The 19,638-nt window shown below is 48.4% G+C and overlaps 1 protein-coding gene, 2 non-coding genes and 2 pseudogenes across 3 annotated transcripts in view; 2 read left to right on the top strand and 3 right to left on the bottom strand.

Annotated features, from left to right (window-relative positions):
• Nucleotides 1-4,728, bottom strand: part of LOC149427098 (CLIP-associating protein 1-like) — a gene marked incomplete at its 3' end in the record, with an annotated part of 22,586 nt that extends 17,858 nt beyond the window's left edge. Inside the window, exon 1 of the mRNA XM_089668259.1 lies at nucleotides 4,648-4,728. Coding sequence (XP_089524385.1) covers nucleotides 4,648-4,711 — 64 coding nt within the window. The remainder of the gene's footprint in view (nucleotides 1-4,647) is intronic.
• Nucleotides 4,729-5,091: 363 nt separating this feature from the next.
• On the top strand, nucleotides 5,092-5,217 carry LOC149427099 (U4atac minor spliceosomal RNA). Its single transcript, XR_016311443.1, has one exon. It is a non-coding gene; the product is annotated as a U4atac minor spliceosomal RNA (small nuclear RNA).
• Nucleotides 5,218-8,403: 3,186 nt separating this feature from the next.
• Nucleotides 8,404-8,519, bottom strand: LOC149427100 (U2 spliceosomal RNA; annotated as a pseudogene).
• A 553-nt stretch (nucleotides 8,520-9,072) lies between these two features.
• On the top strand, nucleotides 9,073-9,199 carry LOC149427101 (U4atac minor spliceosomal RNA). Its single transcript, XR_016311444.1, has one exon. It is a non-coding gene; the product is annotated as a U4atac minor spliceosomal RNA (small nuclear RNA).
• An 8,225-nt stretch (nucleotides 9,200-17,424) lies between these two features.
• Nucleotides 17,425-17,584, bottom strand: LOC149427102 (U2 spliceosomal RNA; annotated as a pseudogene).
• Between the last annotated feature and the right edge of the window lie 2,054 nt (nucleotides 17,585-19,638).

Here is a 19,638-nt window from a genome sequence, read left to right on the forward strand (position 1 = left end):
GATGGGGCACTATTCCTCCCACTGACACCAATGATGTGGCACTATCCCTCCCGCTGATACCAATGATGGGGCACTATTCCTCCCACTGACACCAGTGATGAGGCACTATTCCTCCCACTGACACCAATGATGGGGCACTATTCCTCCCGCTGACACCAATGATGGGGCACTATTCCTCCCACTGACACCAATGATGTGGCACTATCCCTCCCGCTGATACCAATGATGGGGCACTATTCCTCCCACTGACACCAGTGATGAGGCACTTTTCCTCCCACTGACACCAATGATGGGGCACTATTCCTCCCACTGACACCAATGACGGGGCACTATTCCTCCCACTGATACCAATGATGGGGCACTATTCCTCCCACTGACACCAATGATGAGGCACTATTCCTCCCACTGACACCAATGATGGGGCACTATTCCTCCCACTGATACCAATGATGGGACACTATTCCTCCCACTGACACCAATGATGGGACACTATTCCTCCCACTGGTGTTCCCACCCTCGGCTTATACTCGAGTCAATAGTTTTTCCCAGTTTTTTGTGGTAAAATTAGGTACCTCGGCTTATATTCAGGTCGGCTTATACTCGAGTATACACGGTATATACACACACACACACACATACATACATACATATATACATACATACACATATACATACATACACCGTTAGGTCCATATATATTTGGACACAGGCACAATTTCAGGTATTAACCAAAACATATTCAATCTATAGTCATATAATGGATATGGGCGGACAGTGCCCACTCTCGGGTGTAATTTGAGGGTATGTACATCCAAATTGGAGGAAGGATTTAGGAATTAAAGCTCTTAAGAGTAGCCATCCCCCCTTTTTCAAGGGACCAAAAATAATTGGACAACTGAATCCAAAGCTGTTTCATGGCCAGGTGTGGGCTACTCCTTTATTTCTTCATCAATTAAGCAGGTAAAAGGTCTGGAGTTGATTCTAAGTGCGGGATTTGCATTTGGAATCTATTCCTGTGAACCTGCATCATACGTTCAAAGGAGCTGTCCATACAAGTGAAACCGGCCATTGTAAGGCTTCAAAAATGAAACAAATCCATCAAAGTGATCGCAGCAACATTAGGAGTGGCCAAATCAACAGTTTGGTACATTCTGAGGAAAGAAGAACGCACTGGTGAGCTCAGCAACATAAGAAGTCATGGATGTCCATGCGAGACAACAGTGGTGGATGATCGCAGGATCCTCTCTATGGTAAAGAAAAACCCATTCACAACATCCAGACAAGTGAAGGACACTCTCCAGGAGGGGGGCGTATCATTGTCAAAGTCTACAATCAAGAGAAGACTTCACGAGAGCAAATACAGAGGGTTCACCACAAGATGCAAATCATTCATAAGCCTGAAGAATAGAAAAGCCAGATTAGATTCTGGCAAAAAAAAAATATCTAAAAAGCCGGACCAGTTCTGGAAAAACTTTGTTTGGACGGATGAAACTAAGATGAATCTGTACCAGAATGACAGGAAGAAAAAAAGTGTGGAGAAGGCTTGGAACAGCTCATGATCCAAAGCACACAACATCATCTGTAAACCATGGTGAAGGCAGTGTGATGGCATGGGTGGAGGCAGTGTGGTGGCATGGGCGGAGGCGGTGTGATGGCATGGGCGGAGGTGGTGTGATGGCATGGGCATGTATGGCTTCCAGTGGCACTGGGTCATTGGTGTTTATTGATGATGTGACAGAAGACAGAAGCAGCCGGATGAATTCTGCCGTGTTTACAGATATACTGTCAGCCCAGATTCAGCCAAATGCAGCAAAGATGATTGGACAGAGCTTCACAGTACAGATGGACAATGATCCAAAGCACACTGCAAAAGCAACCCAGCAGCTTTTGAAGGAAAAGAAGTGGAATATTCTGCAATGGCCGAGTCAATCACCTGATCTCAACTCAATTGAGCATGCATTTCACTTGCTGAAGGCAAAATTAAAGGCAGACAGATCCACAAAGAACAACTGAAGACAGCTGCAGTTAGAGCCTGGCAAAGCATCAGAAAGGAGGAAACCCAGTCTCCGGTAAGGCCCATGGGTTCCAGACTTCAGGCAGTCATTGCCAGTAAAGGATTCTCAACAAAATATCACAAATCAACATTTTATTTATGACTATATTCAATTGTCCAATTAATTTTGGTCCCGTGAAAAAAGGGGGGGTGGCTAATCTTAAGAACAGTAATTCCTAAACCCTTCCTCCAATTTGGATGTACAGACCCTCAAATTACACCCGAGAGCGTGCACTGTCAGCCAATATCCATTATAGAACTGAATATGTTTTGGTAAATACCTGAAAAAAGTAAAATCATGACTGTGTCCAAATATAAATGGACGTGTGTGGGGGGGGGGGGGTAGGTGTGTGTGGGGGGGGGGTAGGTGTGTGTGTGTGGGGGGGGGGGGGTAGGTGTGTGTGGGGAGGGGTAGGTGTGTAAGTGTGTGTGTGTGTGTGTGTGTGTGGGGGGGGGGGGGGTAGTGGGGGAGGTGTGTGCGAGGTGCGTGTGTGTGGGGCGCGTGCGTGTGTGGGGCGCGTGCGTGTGTGGGGCGCGTGCGTGTGTGGGGCGCGTGCGTGTGTGGGGCGCGTGCGTGTGTGGGGCGCTGTGGCGCGTGCGTGTATGTGTGTGGGGCGCGTGCGTGTATGTGTGTGGGGCGCGTGCGTGTATGTGTGTGGGGCGCGTGCGTGTATGTGTGTGGGGCGCGTGCGTGTATGTGTGTGGGGCGCGTGCGTGTATGTGTGTGGGGCGCGTGCGTGCGTGTGGGGCGCGTGTGTGGGGCGCGTGTGTGGGGCGCGTGCCAAAGAGCACCTTGGCAAACCGCAACGCTACTGGGAAAATGTTTTGTGAACTGATGACCTCCCCGGACCCCGCATTCACTATATCCGCTCTCCCCGGACCCCGCATTCACTATATCCGCTCTCCCCGGACCCAGCATTCACTATATCTGCTCTCCCCGGACCCAGCATTCACTATATCTGCTCTCCCCGGACCCAGCATTCACTATATCCGCTCTCCCCGGACCCCGCATTCACTATATCTGCTCTCCCTGGACCCTGCATTCACTATATCCGCTCTCCCCGGACCCAGCATTCACCATATTCGCTCTCCCCGGACCCCGCATTCACTATATCCGCTCTCCCCGGACCCCGCATTCACTATATCCGCTCTCCCCGGACCCAGCATTCACTATATCCGCTCTCCCCGGACCCCGCATTCACTATATCTGCTCTCCCCGGACCCAGCATTCACTATATCCGCTCTCCCCGGACCCCGCATTCACTATATCTGCTCTCCCCGGACCCTGCATTCACTATATCCGCTCTCCCCGGACCCAGCATTCACCATATTCGCTCTCCCCGGACCCCGCATTCACTACATCCCCTCTCTCCGGACCCCGCATTCACTATATCCGCTCTCCCCGGACCCAGCATTCACTATATCCGCTCTCCCCGGACCCTGCATTCACTATATCCGCTCTCCCCGGACCCTGCATTCACTATATCTGCTCTCCCTGGACCCCGCATTCACTATATCCGCTCTCCCCGGACCCAGCATTCACTATATCCGCTCTCCCCGGACCCTGCATTCACTATATCTGCTCTCCCTGGACCCCGCATTCACTATATCTGCTCTCCCCGGACCCTGCATTCACTATATCCGCTCTCCCCGGATCCTGCATTCACTATATCTGCTCTCCCTGGACCCTGCATTCACTATATCTGGTGCCCCACAGTACACACTACATGGAAATAAATTTATGTTTAGTAAATATAAACTGCTAAATCCCTTTTCTCATCAGCAGTATATAGCAGTCTTGTGACTTCTATCAGTGTCCGGCAGAGCACTGGTTAATCATGTAGGAGTTTTCATTCTGCTCTGGCTGTCCTATGAGGCTGCATGACCCTGCTGATTGGCCCTGTGCTGTTCACATGCACCCTCCCAAAAAAAAAAAAAATCTCTAGCAAAACACACCAAACTGAGTATGTGCAGAGTGACTCCTAGAGCTCTGCAGTATCAGATGGATTGGGGACACTAGAAGAAGGGGAGGGTCAGAAAAGACAGGAACAAAACGCCATTTTGCCGAATGCGGATAATTAACCCCTTAGGTTCCGCAGTGAGTATAACCAGCATGCTTTACTGCATCTACAGACGGTTTGTACTGTTGGGGGTTCAGTGACACTTTCACCCCATAGAGAAGCTGTGGAATGGCCTCCAGAGAGCCTACAAATGTGTTTGAGATGAAGCAGTTTTTGAAGAGGAATCGTGTCAAATGCCTCCTGAACGTTGTGCAGGTCAGATCCAGACTTGCTTGAAGTCAATGCTGCCAAACGGAGGTTCAAGCAGCTAATATCGTCAAGGGTTCACTTACTTTTTCCTCCAGCGCTGTAAATGCTTAATCGTTGTTTAATAAAAGACATTAAAAAAAATCATCTGAAGCAGATTGTGTGTCTGTTGTGGGAATTGGATCACACTTTATGGCAAATTACTGCAGAAAACCAGTTCATTCCCAGGGTTCACATACTTTTTCTTGCCGCTGTATATTTACTGCATATTTAATTTTTACTTTTATCTCAAATAAATAAATATTGTCTGTATGGCGATGCCCCTACCTGTACTGATCTGAGATTTGAAGCGATCCTGCAATCGCGCGATTAAAGCTGATAAAATATCCATTCCCAGCAACGCCACCTGGAAAACGAAGAGTTAAACATTAAAATTCACTGACACCATGCAAATGCAATTCGCAATTCAAAAGACAAGTGACAGAAAACAAATACCGCCCTGCAGAAGGTTACAAAAGCTGAATAGTACAATATGTAAATGAGCACACAAGTGCATTATGGGTAGAATGCACTTCCTACACTTTCAGCTAAATAAAACACTAAAGAAAGTACGACGATGAAACCAAAACTGGAAAAAAATGTCGGAGAGGACGATGTGTACGATATCTACGATCAGCTGGAGGTATTTAGTGATATTAAAAAAAAAATAATCACCATAAGCGGAATCAGGTTTCCAAATTTCCCACCAAAATTCAAATCATACTCCAGCCAACCATCCTTCTCTTGGGGTGCGCTACTGGCCAATGAACGTCTAGTGAGGGCAGTACTGCTAACGCCAAAAACAACACATTAGTGCCACTAGTGAGCAATCGCTAGAAAGGTACAATTTTTGGAACCCACTTATGATCAGTAAAAAATAGAATGTGATATATAGTCCGGCCAGTAGATGGCAGTATAACATCACTAACAACATAGGGCTGAGAAACCTCATTACAGTCACTAGATGGCAGCATATCATAGCTAATACAGGACATGACAACACATTTCAAGTTAGGATTCATGAAGCTTGTTATCGGGAAAGTACGGATCTAAGGTACCCAATTGTTATACTTCGGTTTGGTTCATATACTGGAATACCAATATTCATCCATGAGAACACAGGCTTGACACACTCGTACCACCGAGATCAAGAATTCACGGCACCTGGGCTGGGCGGGAGTGCAGGCACCTGGAGCTGGGCAGTGTGGTGCCTACAGGGACAGGTAAGGTTTAGCAGGATTGCTTTATAGCACATAGGTCAAACACAAGGCCTGCAGGTTTCATCTGGCCTGCCAGGCCATGTCATGTGGCCCTTGCACCCAGTTGTGCAGCCAAAATGTGGTGGAACTACATTCTGCCCGAACCCTGCACTACTCTGTACACAGCGCATCCCCGCACTCTGCACCCTGAACTCTGCACTCTGTACACAGCGCATCCCCGCACTCTGCACCCTGTACACAGCGCACCCCCGCACTCTGCACCCTGAACTCTGTACACAGCGCACCCCCACACTCTGCACCCTGAACTCTGCACGCAGCGCACCCCCGCACTCTGTACGCAGCACATCCCCGCACCCTGAACTCTGCACGCAGCACACCCCCGCACTCTGCACGCAGCACACCCCCGCACTCTGCACGCAGCACACCCCCGCACTCTGCACGCAGCACACCCCCGCACTCTGTACGCAGCACATCCCCGCACCCTGAACTCTGCACGCAGCGCACCCCCGCACTCTGCACCCTAAACTCTGCACACAGCGCACCCCCATACTCTGTACACAGCGCATCCCCGCACTCTGCACCCTGAACTCTACACACAGCGCAGCCCCGAACTCTGTACACAGCACACTCCCGAACTCTGCACTCTGTACACAGCACATCCCCGCACCCTGAACTCTGCACGCAGTGCACCCCCGAGCTCTGCACCCTGAACTCTGCACCCCAAACTCTTCATTCTGTACGCAGCGCATTCCCAAACTCTGCACCCTGAAATCTGTATTCTGTACGCAGCGCACCCCCGCACCCTGAGCTCTTCACTCTGTACGCAGAGCACCCCCGCACTCTGCACCCTGAACTCTGCACGCAGCGCGCATCCCTGCAATCTGCACGCAGCGCACCCCAGATACAACTGGCCCTTTGAGGGCAACCATAATGCGGATGCAAGAGAGTAAGAACAGAATTGGCACTTGGAGGGAACCACAAGTAAAGAGATCCTAGTATGAATAAATGCAGCAAATACAATCACACACAGTACAGATAAAAGATGACATCTTAGGTATAAAGTCCAAAAATCCAAGAGTCCCAGTTAGGGAATGACAGGCGAAGGCAGCTCCCCATAGAGTGAAGCAGTAGTCTGCAGGAGATAAAATCAGACAGAAGGGGGCGCCAATCTGAGTGTAGAGGATTAATACTTTAATGGTATCAAAAGGAGTAAAAACTACTCACAAACGTAAGAAGTTAAAAGGCATATCCTCTACACTCAGATTGGCGCCCCCTTCTGTCTGATAATGTGGATGCAGCGGACAATGAAATGAAGTTTGACCCTCCTGCTTTTAAGTGCATCTCACTGAGTGGGAACGGGTAAACACCTCGCCCCATTTTTGTTAAGGTTTCCACACTGGGGAGAGTCACTCCCTCTGCTTGTCCCGGGGATCACTGTCACCAGCATAGAAATGAATGGGAAAATCCAACATTTTAAAGAAAGTGGCCGGGGGAAGGGGAAATCTAACAATGGGGACACCTCTTTCAGTGACAACTAAGAGGGGAATTCCCACCCATTTCATGTTGTGTCTTTGGGACAAGAAGCAAAAGATCTCCCCAAGGAAAGACAGGCCAAAAAAACCAAAAGCAGTTAACCTCTTGCCGACCACGTAGTGCGGTGATCGTCAACTTATGAGCTAAATGGGGCCTCAAATGCTGTGGACAGACAATTGGGAAGATGTTACATGAGGCTAGCAGAGATCCCAATACAGACTGCTGAGGGCAGCACATCATATACCAAGAGGCTGCAAATGGAGAAACAGAAAAAGGGTTGGCTCTGAGGAAGAGGTTGTGTCCTCGAAACGCGTTAGCCAGTTGGTCATCCAGGGTTCCATTGTATGGATGTTGTCTGGATCATACATCTTGTTCAGTCTGACATGCCTGTGTCTTTATGTTTATGGTGAGTATGATACTTTGTTTCTTCAATAAATTTTTTTAAGTCCGCAAACGTGCAAACTACAACTAAAAACCCGTAAGTGATCACAAAAAATGTGCAAGTGCGAACACCACACGAAAAAGTGCACTTAGGGGTGTGTTTGTCCTACCCCCGGAAGGGTTGGACCGTTCACCTGATCCCCCGGGGCACGAAGCTCCTGACAGGGACAAGGTTCCCATTTGGTCCTCCTGGCCAAAAGGCCTGGTGGACCACCGTTCCTTATGCCCAGCCGAAGCCGGACATCCAGTACTAGGCAAGGGGGTTCTCCCAAAGAGAAAACCCCCTAGGGATCAGGGGAGGAAGGAACCGTAGGGCCACACATCCTCCCCCTAGACTTCAGGTAAGGCCCGAGGACCCACACCCTCCATCCGTGAAAAACACACACATAAGTAAAGTAAAAAGTGACAAAACGTGGGAGTGCATAATAAATAAGGTAAAGATAAAGTAAAGAAAAAAATAAAAAAGTGGTACCGTGCCGAATAGTGCACAGACCAGGCCCTGAGGCCCGTAGCAAAAATTGCCCTGGACTTAGCCAAAAGACTTGGTCCTTAGGGCGCTGTGCAAAAAGAGGTGAAAAATAGTGGCCATGTGTCATCTTCACACCGTGGGGTCCCACACCCAAGTGTTACTAGTGACACCCCTGAGAGCGTCTTCCCCAGGGGGCACTGAGTTTGCGGACTTTTTGCGTCCCCGGCCCCAGGCCAGACCAAGGTAGATCCGTCCAAATCAGGAGGTACTGGGTCTTTCCAGTCTTCCCAGAGGAATTACTCCCAAGGCCCCAGAACGAATCATGGCGCTCCCTGGTTTCTGTCCCTCCGGTACTAGCCTTCCGGACCCCCATCATACCAGTGAGGGTACTATACAACAACCATCCCCGCAAAGCTAGAATGGTCGGGAGCACCCCCACTGGACACTGATAAGAACAGATACTACACTTGATCTTAGCCAAAAGGCCGAGAAGCGATGTTTATAATAATAAATATTTTAAAAAATAATGCACTAGGTCGGTGCGCCCTTTTTCTGTTTCTCCATTTGCATCCAGTGTATTTGGACCACCCTGGTCTGCTGAGGGCAGCAAGCGGTGCATATTCCAGAAAATTCCAGAACATTCCTATTGGGTCTACTGAGTCCTTTACTAGCGCAGGAGAAAAGGGTTTGTTGTGTTGGATTTACCAAAAGGCTGCAGGTTGGGCACTGGAGACGTAATGCCTACGGGCGGCAACAAGGAGATCGGGCCTTTAGTATTTTACATATCAATCCTCTATTAGCATATGCAAATTATGTAAATATTCTGGTGAGAAAACAACTTTCTAAAAACAAATGAAAAGTAAAAGATTCTGTTAATAGTCAACACTGAAAAATAACAGGATTATGGGGTATAAAAAAAAAGGAGCAAAATAAATTCATAAACATGTTAAAATAACTATAGGAATATATTAATATATACGAACACGTCTCTCCATAACTGGGAATTGGTACACAGTCCCCCACCCCAACACCTGGGTCTTGGGACCACCAACCATCCTTCTCTTGGGGGTGAGCTACTGACCAATGAACGTCTGGTGAGGACAGTACTGCTAACACCACAGACAACACAGATGTGCCACTAGTGAGCAATCACTAGAAAGGTACAATTTTTGGCACCCCATTATAATGGAAGTAAAGAAAAGACATGAGAGATAATTGCCTGCAAAGGCCAACACCAACCATTAGATGGCAGTATAGTATTGCTAACATAGGACTTGATAGAACAGACTGGAAATGATGATTCACTCAGCAGCCATATCACTTATTACTGATAAAAATGAAAACACTTTCTAGGTACAATAATATATTGAGAACACGTAGCCATCGACAATACTGAACGCAGACGGGGATGCCTCCTGTTAGCGGACGTACAATAAAGTCACCTTAAAATAGAACGTGACCGACTCAGCCGGGAAGGTTCCACAGCGACGTTCCCCTCTGCTGGAACCTCCATTCCCTATACTGTGTCGTGTCACGTTTAACGATTTCTAAACTCGTCTTCCTCTATATACAGGGGTTGGACAAAATATGGAAACACTACAAGATTTGCATGTTTCACGTTGAAAGTGGAAGTGATGTAACATTCTCTTGCTTCCACTGTGTGATGAGACACCTAACAGGTGAGAAGCCTCATTTTCATCATTCACTGCGTGCGCTGCGAATACAGAGTCATGTCAGAGCTTCAAAGAGGGCTTAGCTGGTGCCTCTAACCGAAGCTGCCAATTTATTTGCTGTGTGGCGAGGTGCAGGATCAAAGGTTATGATGTATACAGTTTCCGAGAAGACGTCTGATGAGCATAAGTGCGGTTGGCATGGTCAGCTGACTGACAAAAGGACATTGCGCAGGACTGTGACCCGGAATAAGAAAACAACTGCTGCAAAAGTGACTGCAGAGCTCAATCTCAGTCTTCACAGAGCTCAAGTCTTCGCGGGACTCTGAGTCCCCTGAAGACCGAGTCCCCTGAAGACCGAGTCCCCTGAAGACCGAGTCCCCTAAAGACCGAGTCCCCTAAAGACCGAGTCCCCTAAAGACCGAGTCCCCTGAAGACCGAGTCCCCTGAAGACCGAGTCCCCTGAAGACCGAGTCCCCTGAAGACCGAGTCCCCTGAAGACCGAGTCCCCTGAAGACCGAGTCCCCTGAAGACCGAGTCCCCTGAAGACCGAGTCCCCTGAAGACCGAGTCCCCTGAAGACCGAGTCCCCTGAAGACCGAGTCCCCTGAAGACCGAGTCCCCTGAAGACCGAGTCCCCTGAAGACCGAGTCCCCTGAAGACCGAGTCCCCTGAAGACCGAGTCCCCTGAAGACCGAGTCCCCTGAAGACCGAGTCCCCTGAAGACCGAGTCCCCTGAAGACCGAGTCCCCTGAAGACCGAGTCCCCTGAAGACCGAGTCCCCTAAAGACCGAGTCCCCTAAAGACCGAGTCCCCTGAAGACCGAGTCCCCTGAAGATGGGACTCAAGTCTTCACAGGACTGAGATTGAGCTCTGCAGTCACTTTTGCAGCCGTTGTTTTCTTATTCCGGGTCACGATCCTGCACAATGTCCTTTTTTTTTTTTTTTATTATCGCCTTTTATTGAATTTTATTTTAGTACATAAATATCAGCAATATAGAATTTATCACAACAACTTTAATCCCACTAAATATGTTAAACCCTCCTATCCACCCCCTCTCCCCCCTCCCTACTCGCCCATTAATTACCCCGCCCACCTCATTTTAACCATTCTTATCTTAACCTATTATCTTCTCCCATTACCATTTTCCATTCATTCAGTTTCATTCTCCACCTCTGTACCTGGGGCACCCATTGTTTCAAAATATTTTCCTGATGTTTTGAACACATACCAGCTACTCCAATCTTCTCTAAAGTTCCCCATTCTATCTTCATCAATGGGGTACAACTCTTCCATTATATATACTCAATCCTCCTTATCAAGTCTCTTGCTGTTGGGGGGTCCCTTAACTGCACATTGTCCTTTTGACCCCCCTATTACTTTTTTCACAGCTTCAGGCTCACCATTACTACTTCCTCCTCCGTTTGGTCCATATATCTGAATACGAATGTTTAAATATGAGGAAACTGGTTTGGCATGTGCCTACCACAAAGTCTGATTCGGGGGGGGGGGAAGGGGGGAAGGGAAGGGAAGGGGGGAAGGGAAGGGAAGGGGGGAAGGGAAGGGAAGGGGGGAAGGGAAGGGGGGAAGGGAAGGGGGGAAGGGAAGGGGGGAAGGGAAGGGGGGAAGGGAAGGGGGGAAGGGGGGAAGGGAAGGGGGGAAGGGGGGAAGGGAAGGGGGGAAGGGAAGGGGGGAAGGGGGGAAGGGAAGGGGGGAAGGGGGGAAGGGAAGGGGGGAAGGGGGGAAGGGAAGGGGGGAAGGGAAGGGGGGAAGGGAAGGGAAGAAGGGAAGGGAAGGAGGGAAGGGAAGGAGGGAAGGGAAGGGAAGGAGGGAAGAAGGGAAGGAGGGAAGGAGGGAAGGGAAGGGAAGAAGGGAAGGAGGGAAGGGAAGGGAAGAAGGGAAGGAGGGAAGGGAAGGGAAGAAGGGAAGGAGGGAAGGGAAGGGAAGAAGGGAAGGAGGGAAGGGAAGGGAAGAAGGGAAGGGAAGAAGGGAAGGAGGGAAGGGAAGGGAAGAAGGGAAGGAGGGGAGGGAAGGGAAGGGAAGAAGGGAAGGGAAGAAGGGAAGGAGGGAAGGGAAGGGGGGGAAGGGAAGGGAAGGAGGGAAGGGAAGGGGGGAAGGGAAGGGAAGGAGGGAAGGGAAGGGGGGAAGGGAAGGGAAGGGGGGAAGGGAAGGGAAGGAGGGAAGGGAAGGAGGGAAGGGAAGAAGGGAAGGAGGGAAGGGAAGGAGGGAAGGGAAGGAGGGGAAGGGAAGGGAAGGAGGGGAAGGGAAGGGAAGGAGGGGAAGGGAAGGGAAGGAGGGAAGGGAAGGTGGGGAAGGGAAGGGAAGGAGGGAAGGGAAGGGGGGGAAGGGAAGGGGGGGAAGGGAAGGGGGGGAAGGGAAGGGGTGGTGGAAGGGAAGGGGGGGTGGAAGGGAAGGGGGGGTGGAAGGGAAGGGGGGGTGGAAGGGAAGGGGGGGTGGAAGGGAAGGGGGGGTGGAAGGGAAGGGGGGGTGGAAGGGAAGGGGGGGGGGGGATAAGGGGTGGAGACCCTTCCTCTTCGGATGTCTATTACTGCACCCTTGTGTGCTGTGACTTCATAGTTCACTTTTTATGTAAACAGGCAACAAGCACAACACTCAGGAGAGCTCTGAGAGCTGATTGGAGGGAAGGGACACAACCCCCTCCCAGCATACAGGATCAGAACTGAAGCTGTCAATCTGCAGCTGGTCCCTCCCCGTCACTATTTTTAGGGCTTGTTCACACTGGACTAAATTTCTAACTTTTCATAAACGCCCCAATAGCATTAGTAGAGGCGTTAATGAGCTTCAGTATTGGCGTTTTACAAGCGTTAAAAAACGCTCAAATGCCCAATGTGCGGTTTTGAGGTGTTTTTCAAGTATTCAAACAGCACCACAAACGCCTATAAAACTCTAATGGTAATAACTCCACGCAACAGCCTCCCAGGGCGTTTGAGGAGCAGCACCATAGACTTGAATGGGAGGCGTTGAAAGGCATCAGCTCCTCCTGACTCGACATGAGGCTTCAATTTTGAAGCGACAACGCGAACGCTTCAGGTTTTGATCATGTGAACAGCACTGTTGCCCGTAGTATCATTTCCATAGATGATTGAGGAGCGTTAAAACCGCCCCTCAAACACCTGCATTCAAAGCCAGTGTGAACTAGGCCTTCCACAGTCATCCTGATCTCAGTAGATGTAGGTGTGCTCAGCAGATATAGGCGCTGTATCACCAGTCCGGGGTGGTGTCCTCATCATTCGTTCATTGTGTCCTGGCACCACAGGGAACCCTATATTCCATTTCTGACTGGGCTGTATGGGGGTCACACACACAGGGCTCTAACTGCCGTCTATCGCAGGTCACCTGACAGTAAACCTCCTTCACACGTCCCGCACATCTCACCAGCTCTGTGAAATCAACTTCCAAGAAAAGAGAATGAACGTAAACAGCAGTAAATGAATTCCGGCAAACACAACAGTCCCATAAAAGACCATCAGCCCATCCCCCTCACTAGACAGATATGGGGACATCCAACTACTGGGTCAAGGGGGACTTGGGGCTCATTCACACCACTGTGGTATAAACGGACGCCATGCCTTCGTGTGCAATATATTGTCATTTGAATGGGCTGCCCAACGCACCAAGAGAGGTGCACGCACCGTTTCTGGCAGCACATCGCACCACAACGTACATTACAACGCACATCTATTGGCAGGATGTATTGGGGCGCCATTCAGAATTAATGGCACTGCATCACGGCAATGCATGTAAGGTGTGTGGTGTGTACATACATGATACCACAACATGATAGAGTGCATGAACCCTAATAGGATCTAGCGTACATTTCCCTTTATTTCAATCAAGATTTATTATCTGAATTTTCATTTTGTTGAAGATCTTTGACTTTAATCATTTCTTTGTCAGGGTTTCCTTCATAAAGCAGAGCGCAGAACAGAGGCTTTGGTTTTAGGCCCCATGTACACGGGACACTTCTGAACGATGGAAACGGACTGCTGGAAAACGTAGGTTAAAAAACGTCTGTTTTGCGTAACGCATTTATGTGCGTTTGCATTTAGAAGCGTTTTTTAAAGATAAGCACAGGAGAACCTCCCAAATGCCCAGAATGCACTGAAAAGTGGTAAATTATTAACTAATTCAGAGAAATTTTTTTAAGAGAAATACAGAGAGCAGAAGCAGAGACAGCAGTATGTGTTGAGATTAGCTAGGTGTGAGTTACTCATTAACATTTCTTTTGTTTCCAAGGGTGGGAAAGGTGTCTGGTGGAGGGAGTCATTAAGGCCACCTGACAGGGGGTCTTCATGAGGCATTTGAGGTATGAATGGTCATTAACATATCTTTTGATTCCAAGGGTGGGAGAGGTCTGAGGTGTGAATTTGGCATTAACATATCTCTTGTTTCCTAGGGTGGGAGAGGTCTGAGGTGTGAATGGGCATTACCATATCTTTTGATTTCAAAGGTTGGAGAGGTCTGAGGTGTGAATTGGTCATTAACATATCTTTTGTTTCCAAGGGTGGGAGAGGGCTGAGGTGTGAATTGGTCATTAACATATCTTTTGTTTCCAAGGGTGGGAGAGGGCTGAGGTGTGAATGGGCATTACCATATCTTTTGATTTCAAAGGTTGGAGAGGTCTGAGGTGTGAATTGGTCATTAACATATCTTTTGTTTCCAAGGGTGGGAGAGGTCTGAGGTGTGAATTGGTCATTAACATATCTTTTGTTTCCAAGGGTGGGAGAGGTCTGAGGTGTGAATTGGTCATTAACATATCTTTTGTTTCCAAGGGTGGAAGAGGGCTGAGGTGTGAATTGGTCATTACAATGTGTGAAAAGCTTGGTAGGAACATCCTGTGTTCAGTGTTTTGTCCATTTGAGTACCTTGAAAACGCTTTGCATGCATTTTTCATGATGAAAAATGCTCTGGACAGCATCGGGAACTGGAAGGGTTAAAAAAGATTTTCAGACGCAAACGCTTATAAACGCAATTTGCCGCGTTTACAAGTGTTTTGCGTTTGAAACGCTGATAAAATTGACTGCTGAACGCACGTTTTCTGCGTTAAAAAAAACCGACTAAACTCAACTGCCTGTGAACGAACGGACACATCGGAAAAAATTAGGGAGAGTTCAGGGGCTGCTGAAAAAAATGCTGAACAGCTCCTAAACGTGAGTTTATCAGCTGCAGTGTACATGGAGCCCTTACTGTCCGGCAATTACAAATAAACTCCAAACAAGGAACGGACTTCTGTGTAGTGAGTGCCGAGCAAGTGACCCCCTGTGGTCAGCGGGGCCACCGCTCAGCACAGGACCTGAAAGATCGTGGCATTCACTGTAACAGAGCGGACTACTACACAGATTGCCAGCTTCCACGGCGGTCCCTCACCTGGAGTCTGCACACAACTCTCTCACGGCCGATTCCGCTGCACCTCCAAAGGAAGCAGAACTTCGCTATGACTATGGATTGTCTCTGACTAGCATAACAAAGAACGATGAAACACATGAACACAAGCAAGGCCGAAGCCTCTGTAGAGTGTATTTGTATGGAAATGAACTGCGCAGCAATCTGATTGGGTTACATTACATGGACACATTTCTATGTAAATAAGGCCAAAATTTCGTTGCATCCCTAATGTCTGACGCCACCTACTAAATCAGAGCTGGATCTCCAGTATGCAGCAGCACGTGCTTTACTGATTGCTCAGGTATAGGTCTGACTCAGTAAGAGGTGCGTCAGACCTCTGCAGAGAGACCACGGCTTCCGCACAGACAACAAGGATTCTTTGTCTGCAGCATGCTGGCAGGGGACAGGCTTTTCTACTCAAGCTGCGGCTGCTTTCTAAAGAAAAAGAACTGTAAATTTTGCAGTTTGTTTTGATGCACCGGGAATGTATTGAGACAAGGCAGAGTTGGCCTTTAACATACACTAGTGGCCAGAATTGTGGATACACCTTACATTTTGCAAACTTTTGCAGTTTAAAGTACTTTTTATATAAAAATATCTAAAAATGTCATAGCACAAGTACAATTAAATATAGTAAATTAATGCCTTAACAAAAAATCTTTAAATTAGTTCAATTTTGGCTGGAAATGTACCATATGATGCCAGCAATTGATTATTACATGGTCTCGAGCCTCAATGAGTCCTCGCTGGTTGCTTGGATTCTTGCTGGAGACCATGCGTTTCAATCTTGACCACAGATTTTTGATGGGATTCAAGTCAGGGCTATTTCCAGGCCAGGGAAGCAGAGGAATTTTCTTGCCATTGAACCATTTAAGGCATTCACGCGCTGTATGGCACGGAGCTCCATCCTCTTGAAAAGTAAATTCTGTGCCTTTGCCTGATAAGTTGCTTATTGATGGGGTCAACTTTGGTTCCAGGACCTCCATGATGTATCGTTCTGCATTAATAATGCCATCAATAACCTGCATTCATCCAACACCATACCAAGGCATGCAGCTCCATATCATGACGCTTTGAGGGTGTTTCATTGTTGTTGTCATGCACTCGGGAAGGCATTCTTCGCCTGACCTTCTTCACACATATCGAACACCATCGCTTCCGAATATAGAAATTTGTCTTTCATCACTCCAGACAATTTTTTTTCCAATCTTCTGTTGTCCAATTTTGATGTTTCTTGGCCCATTCGCCTCTTTTCTTTCTTTGTTGGCAGTTCAAAAACAAGGAAGTAAGTAAAGATATCAACCAAAACTGACAAAATCAGAAGGTTTATCCACAATTTTGGCCACTAGTGTAGGATATCCTATCCCTCTTGTATTGAACTGTATTGTTGCTGTATCGTCTCCCGTTATATTGTAAAGCGCTGAGCAAACTGTTGGCGCCATAAATCCTGTATAATGATATTCACCAAAAAAATCTACATGCACCCTCCCATTAGACAGACTTTTTTTTTTTTTTAAGTCCGCAAACGTGCAAACTACAACGAAAAACCCGTAAGTGTTTCACAAAAAAGTGCAAGTGCAAAAACACCGCACAAAAAGTGCACTTAGGGGTGTGCTTTGTCCTACCCCCGAAGGGGTTGGACCACTACCCTGATCCCCCGGGGCACGAAGCTCCTGACAGGGACAAGGTTCCCATTTGGTCCTCCTGGCCAAAAGGCCTGGTGGACCACCGTTCCTTATGCCCAGCCGAAGCCGGACATCTAGTACTAGGCCAGGGGGTTCTCCCAAAGAGAAAACCCCCTAGGGATCAGGGGAGGAAGGAACCAAAAGGCCACACATCCTCCCCCTAAACTTCAGGGCAGGCCCGAGGACCCACACCCTCCATCCTGTGAGAAAAACACACACATAAGTAAAAGTGACAAACGTGGGGTGAGAAAAAATAAATAAATAAATAAATCTATAAAAATAATAAAAAAGCGGTCGTGCCCAAATTGTGCACTGACCAGGCCCTGAGGCCTGTAGCAAAAAAAAAAAAAAAATTGCCCAGGACTTGGCCAAAAGGCCCGGTCCTAGAGGCGCAGTGCAAAAAGTGTTTTAAACGCGGTGACCATGTGCTCATTCACAACGTGGGGTCCCACACCCAAGTGCTACTCAGAGCACCCCTGAGGCGACTACTCAGGGGGCACCGTGTTTGCGGACTTTCTGCCTCCTCAGCCCCTGGCCAGGCCAAGGTAGATCCATCCAAATCAGGGAGGTACTGGGTCCTTCAGACGTTCCAAAGGGGAATTACTCCCAGGGCCCCAGCTTAACTTGTGGCGCTCCCCGGTTTCTGTTCCCCTCGTAATAGCCATCCAGACCCCCATCATACCAGTGAGGGTACTATACAACAGCCATCCCCGCAAAGCTAGAATGGCCGGGAGCACCCCCACTGGACACTGATAAGAACAGATACTACACTTGATCTTAGCCAAAAGGCCGAGAAGCGGCCATTAGACAGACTTTAGTGAACTGAAGACTGCAAGTCCTAGTCAGGGTTGTGAATGTGTTGGGGGAGAGCACTGGAAGTTTCCACCCATACATACAATCTGCACCAGTTATGGATGGCACGGCTAATCATTGACTGACTCCGGGTTAATGTTCCTCTTGCCCCAACACGTTTCTTCAGGCCTGCAGACTGGTATTTAAATACCAGGAAGTTTATGGTGATGACGACGACAAGGGAAAAGAACATCAACAAATGAGATAACCAAGAAAGAAAGAGGAAAAAGGACAGCAGGAAGCTCTGACAACGTTGGACAGAGATCAGCGGCTCTATCATCTGAAGCAATGCAGACTGGATTTATAGATTCCACAAAGGCATTAATATTTCACAAGCGGCTGTCAATATTGTTTAATCCGCAGCCCTCATTACAATACCTGGTGATCCTGCCACCTAAAAACTTGTCCAGGTACCTCCTGTTATGGGGGGGGGATTCACATTTCCCAGCTGTGCTTCTGCATGGTCACACAGGCCTCTGATGGAGGATACAAGTGGCCATTACAAAGCTCATGACGCAGGCATGGTCCACGAATGTCGCCATCAGGACTCGCCCTGAGAAATGCCGTGCGGCTTCAAAGAGGCCAGAAGCACTGAGATGCAACAAAAAGGTGAAAACACAGCGGCTAAATGGTTAGCATTTCCGCCTGGCGGTACTCAGGTCATTGGTTCGTATCCCAATCACAGCACCACCTGCCTGGAGTTTGCATGTTCTCCCTGTGCAGGTTTCCTCCAGGCACTCCGGTTTCCTCCCACACTCCAAAGACATGCTGGTAGGTGAATTGGCTCCTGTCTAAATTGGCCCTAGTATGTGTATGTATGAATGTGAGTTAGGGACCTTAGATTGTACACCCCTTGAGGGTTAAGGACTGATGTGAATGTACAATATATATGTAAATCCTGTGTGGGTTTCCTCCAGGTACTCCTGTTTCCTTCCACACTCCAAAGACATGCTGGTAGGTTAATTGGCCCTAGTATGTGGTGTATGTATGAATGTGAGTTAGGGACCTTAGATTGTACGCTCCTCGGGGGCGGGGACTGATGTGAACATACAATATATATGTAAAGTGCTGCGTAAATTGACAGCGCTCTATAAGTACCTGAAATAAATAAAATAAATAAAAGAAGTTGCCAACAATGGAAACGGTTTAAAAGACACGATGCGCCCATCAAACTGAATATCGTTCAGTTAGAGTTCATATTTACTCTGATTGGTTTTGTATATTTTGCCTGTGACCATTGCTGAAAGCCAGTGGATCACAGGTACAGGCGGCCCCGGGTTACAGACAAGATAGGCTGTGTAGGTTTGAGGTTCAAGGTTTTTTTGTATGCATGAAGATAAAAAACCTTTTGTGTGTAGCTGCCCCCCTTACATTTACTTGAGCCCCCTCTTGATCCAGCGACCTCCATGAGAGCCTTGGTTTTCCGGGAACGCTCACTCCTGGTTGGCTGAGGCAGCAGTGGGAGCCACTGGCTTCCACTGCTGTCAAACACAGCCAGTGTTTGAACCAGGAGAGGGAGGGGGTGGGGCCTGAGAATGGACACGCTTGGGAATGTGCCTGCTCAGGTGCCCCCGTAGCAAGCCACTTGCTATGGAGACACCAGAAAGGAGGGAGGGGCCAGGAGTGCTGGCAGGTGGCCCAAGAGGTGGTAAGTGCAAAACCAATGCACACAGCAGGCAAGTAAGACGTGTTTGTTATTTAAAAAAAAAAAAAGACTTGAGTATCACTTCAAGTTGAATTTGTAGGCAAGTCGGAAAAGGTAAATTTTTTTTAGTGCAACTCCAGCCAAAAAATTATTACGTTTTGGATAGCATGGGGAGGAGTTAACTGGCCATGCAGTGACGTGGGATTGCTGACAGGTTCGCCAGACAGTAGATGCCAGCATGCAGTGAGCAGCAAGACAGCAAAGATGGCCGCCCGGCAGTTTCTGGGACCAGCATGAAAGTCGTATGTAAGTCAGGCACTAATGACACCAGATGGCACCCTGGTTGAGAAAGGCTGAG

This window comes from Staurois parvus, unplaced genomic scaffold (assembly GCF_062004578.1).
Source record: "Staurois parvus isolate SC_StPar_1 unplaced genomic scaffold, SC_StPar_1.0 ptg004032l, whole genome shotgun sequence".
In the NCBI taxonomy this organism is placed as follows: Eukaryota; Metazoa; Chordata; class Amphibia; order Anura; family Ranidae; genus Staurois; species Staurois parvus.